We start from the raw sequence: 4693 nt of genomic DNA, 5'->3' as shown, positions 1-4693 counted from the left end.
AGAGACAGGCAGAGAGAGAGAGAGACAGGCAGAGAGACAGAGACAGGCAGAGAGAGAGAGAGAGAGAGAGACAGGCTGTTATTACTACTATACTGAGAGAGAGACAGGCAGAGAGAGACAGACTATTATTAACCTGTCTGCAGTACACTGAGAGAGACAGACAGACTGTTACAAACATGTTACCCTAACACACTACCGACAGACAGACAGACAGACAGACAGGGCAGGCAGACAGACACACAGACAGACAGACAGACAGACAGGGCAGGCAGACAGTTAATAACATGGTACCCTAACCCTAACACAGGATCCCACCTTATTTACTGACGTTGCAGTAGAGAGGAGTTAGCAACAATATAAGACATTTACAGAACACACACACACAAAGCATCAGGCTCACACACACACACACACACACACACACACACACACACACACACACACGCTACGAGGAACTTTTAAATATTTCTGAAACACGTGAAGTGACGTCACATCGACGAAGCCTCCATATGAAAACAAACGGGGATGAGACGGATATAAAAGCAAGAGGCAAGATCAAGGAGCCATGTTATGATGAAATAAGAGAGTAAAAGTATGTCCCAATAGTATGCCTACTGCATCCTAACTAGATTCCTTTTATGGTCAGATGTAGTGTGGAGGAGAGAGAGAAGAAAGAGGAGTTAGATTCAGAACGAAGGGAGAGTATCAACACACATCATCCAGTGACCAAACATGGCCGATAGTCACGTGACTCGTGAGCTGCAAATCTGTATTCAAATCTAGGTTGCGTTCCGAATCTCCCCCTCTTTCTTTTTTCTATTCTACATACTACATCCGACGATAAAAATAATCTAGTTAGGATGCAGTAGGCATACTATTGGGACATACTTTTACTCTCTTATTTCATCCTAACATGGCTCCTTGATCTTGCCTCTTGCTTTTATATCCGTCTCATCCCCGTTTGTTTTCATATGGAGGCTTCGTCGATGTGACGTCACTTCACGTGCGCACCGGATTGTGGGTCAGAATCGCCCAAATAGGATGCAGTTTTCAACACTAACAATCTTGGCCGCATGAAGTAGGACATCCGGGTACTTCTAACCATCCTAAATCTGGCCACAAGAATCAGGACATCCTAAATCTTTTTTCTACCAAACTATATAGTAGAAAGTATGAGATTCGGAACGCAACCTAAAAGTTTCCTCAACTTGTGGACTGCTGTTTTCAGTCACAAGGTATTGCCACAAGAATTAGACGTGTGTTGCTATAGCTACGGTGGGCCCTTTGTTTACACACCCGTTCACGGAGCCTAGGCTGTGGATTAACACTGGAATTTCAGCTCACACACAGTACAGACAGGTAGTGGATCATGAGGAGATATTCACTCAGTACAGACAGGTAGTGGATCATGAGGAGATATTCACACAGTACAGACAGGTAGTGGATCATGAGGAGATATTCACACAGTACAGACAGGTAGTGGATCATGAGGAGATATTCACACAGTACAGACAGGTAGTGGATCATGAGGAGATATTCACACAGTACAGACAGGTAGTGGATCATGAGGAGATATTCACACAGTACAGACAGGTAGTGGATCATGAGGAGATATTCACACAGTACAGACAGGTAGTGGATCATGAGGAGATATTCACACAGTACAGACAGGTAGTGGATCATGAGGAGATATTCACTCAGTACAGACAGGTAGTGGATCATGAGGAGATATTCACACAGTACAGACAGGTAGTGGATCATGTCTGTCTCTCTCCCTGTCTGTCTCCCCGTCTGTCTCTCTCCCTGTCTGTCTCCCTGTCTGTCTCCCTGCCTGCCTGTCTCTCTCCCTGTCTGTCTGTCTGTCTGTCTCTCTCCCTGTCTGTCTGTAGCTATGCGTTAGGTGACAGCCTCTCCCTGCCTGTCTGTCTGTCTCCCTGTCTGTCTGTGGCTAGGCGTTAGGTGACAGCCTCTCCCTGCCTGTCTGTCTCTCTCCCTCCCTGCCTGCCTGTCTCCCTGCCTGTCTGTGGCTATGCGTTAGGTGACGGCCTCTTTTCCTAAGCGGTCGATCAACATGCTTCACTGCGTCTCAAACAGAAGAATGCAGATGACATCACTGAACCAGGAAGTGACCTGCAGCGATCCCATTGGCTCGTAGGTTTACCTGCAGCGATCCCATTGGCTCGTAGGTTTAAGTCCAGTAAACATTAGTAATATGAGAAGGAAACTTCATTACATTTTATTCTGTGTCTGTGTGTGTGTCTCTCTCTCTCTCTCTGTGTCTGAGTGTGTGTGTGTGTGTGTCTCTCTGTGTCTGAGTGTGTGTGTCTCTCTCTCTCTCTCTGTGTCTCTCTCTGTGTGTGTGTGTCTCTGTGTGTGTGTGTGTGTGTGTGTGTATGCGTCTCTCTCTCTCTCTGTGTCTCTCTCTGTGTGTGTGTGTGTGTATGTGTCTCTCTCTCTCTCTCTGTGTCTGTGTGTGTGTGTGTGTGTGTGTGTGTGTGTGTGTGTGTGTGTGTGTGTGTGTGTGTGTGTCTCTGTGTGTGTGTGTGTGTGTGTGTGTGTGTGTCTCTCTCTCTCTCTGTGTGTGTGTGTGTGTGTCTCTCTCTCTCTCTCTCTCTGTGTGTGTGTCACAGCTGACTCTTTTCTCCAAAGAGACTTCCATTAGGAGCATTCAACCATGAAGGAACAAACTCAGAACAACAGGAAGTATAACTTGTGACAATGGAACGTTGAAACACGAACCAGACAAACCGGTCGGACCTGAAATCGGCTCACAGTAAACACACACACACACACACACAGAGAAACACACACACACACACACACACACACCTGTAAACACACACACACACAGAGAAACACACACACACACACACACACACACACACACACACACAGAAACACACACTGCTACTGTGTATTTACAGCCTTTCTAGCTGAGTGAATGTAAAGTGGATGACAAAGGCATGAATAAAAACTATATAAACAACATTCTTTGCACTGATGGTCTCGTTTGCTGTAACATGTCATTTCCGATCAGACCCGGGTTAGAATCCAGCCCGGGTCATTCCCCTCTCTGACCCGTTCCATCTCTACCATAGATAGTACGTTTTTTTTTTTTTTTTTAACCTTTATTTCTACAGGTAAATCCCATTGAGACCGAAAACTCTTTTTCAAGGGAGACCTGTTTTCCTTTCCCACGTTACCATTCACACACACATTCATACACCGATAGCAGCAGGCTAACTATCGACATTCACACGAGGCAAGGTGGGTGAAGTGTCTTGCCCAAGGACACAACAACCATGACACAGGTGGCAGGGCGGGGATCGAACCTCCAACCCTTTGATCATCAGCCGACCCGATCTACCACCTGAGCCACTGTCTCTACACACTGTCTGGTAAAAGCAAAATGCAATAAAAAATAAATAAAAATTGGCCAATTAAAAACACAAACATATTAAAGAGACCCCCCCCCCCCCCTGTGTGTCTCACCATTGTTGGAGGCGTTGGCCGCGCGGACCGGACCTTCCGTCTCGGGCACTTTGTTCTCCGTGGTGTCCAGCGCCGCGGACACGAGCAGGGCCGCGGGCACGAGCAGCGCGCACAGCCAGAGGAGAGGCGCGCGGGCGATCATCATTACGATCAATTAAAGCAGAAACACAGAGATGTTTACACCGTGTAGCGATGGGTCGTTTTCTCAGTAGCGTCGGTAGAAGTTAGCGTCAGTCCAACTCGCTTCAGTCTCTGTTGAGCTGTTACCTGTCCGGTGTCGCGCGGAGGAATGGCTCACTTCCGTGTTTGGAGTCTCTCTTGTTGTCGCAGTTAAATTCACCTGAGCGACAGGTGTGGCCCCGCCCCCCTCCCACCGCGTCAGTCACACGCAGATCTAATCAAAACTCCACAGAAACAAACAAACGCTCCTTCCTCCTGATTCCGCCTGCATTCACACTAACTGAACACACACACACACACGCACACACACACACACACACACACACACACACACACACACACACACACACACACACACACACACACACACACACACACACACACACACACACACACACACACACAAGGTTTCTAAGGACATAAAACAAAAAGCTTTTGATTTGACTGTCTCTAGTTGGATGACATGTGATGTGTGACTGTGTGCTTTTCCCATGTGTGTGTGTGTCTGTGTGTGTCCGTGTGTGTGTGTGTCTGTCCGTGTGTGTGTGTGCTTTTCCCATGTGTGTGTGTGTGTGTGTGTGTGTGCTTTTCCCATGTGTGTGTGTGTGTGTGTGTGTGTGCTTTTCCCATGTGTGTGTGTGTGCGTTCAGACTACCCCCTGTCTGAGCTGATAGTCTGAGTTATACTATCTTTGGTCTCAGTCTATTATCTGCATGTTTTCATAATGACTGTGTTTCTTTGTGATTTTCCCACTGAAGCAAATGGTGAGTCTCTGTCTGTCTGTCTGTCTGTCTGTCTGTCTGTCTGTCTGTCTGTCTGTCTGTCTGTCTGTCTGCCTGCCTGTCTGTCTGTCTGTCTGTCTGTCTGTCTGTCTGTCTGTCTGTCTGTCTGTCTGTCCTCTTCACAGCAGACCCGGGTTAGAATCCAGCCCGGGTCGTTCTCTGCATGTCATTCCCCTCTCTGTCTGTCTGTCTGTCTGTCTGTCTGTCTGTCTGTCTGTCTGTCCTCTTCACAGCAGACC

The 4693-nt window shown here is 47.4% G+C and overlaps 1 protein-coding gene across 1 annotated transcript in view; it reads right to left on the bottom strand.

Annotated features, from left to right (window-relative positions):
* The window catches only part of spint2 (serine peptidase inhibitor, Kunitz type, 2), a 24966-nt gene extending 21182 nt beyond the window's left edge, over positions 1-3784 (bottom strand). The window contains exon 1 of the mRNA XM_080025242.1: positions 3493-3784. Coding sequence (XP_079881368.1) covers positions 3493-3637 — 145 coding nt within the window. The 5' untranslated portion in view covers positions 3638-3784. The remainder of the gene's footprint in view (positions 1-3492) is intronic.
* Between the last annotated feature and the right edge of the window lie 909 nt (positions 3785-4693).

Source organism: Ammodytes marinus (assembly GCF_949987685.1).
Source record: "Ammodytes marinus genome assembly, chromosome: 3".
Classification (NCBI taxonomy): Eukaryota; Metazoa; Chordata; class Actinopteri; order Uranoscopiformes; family Ammodytidae; genus Ammodytes; species Ammodytes marinus.
This window is presented reverse-complemented; position numbering and strand designations above follow the sequence as displayed.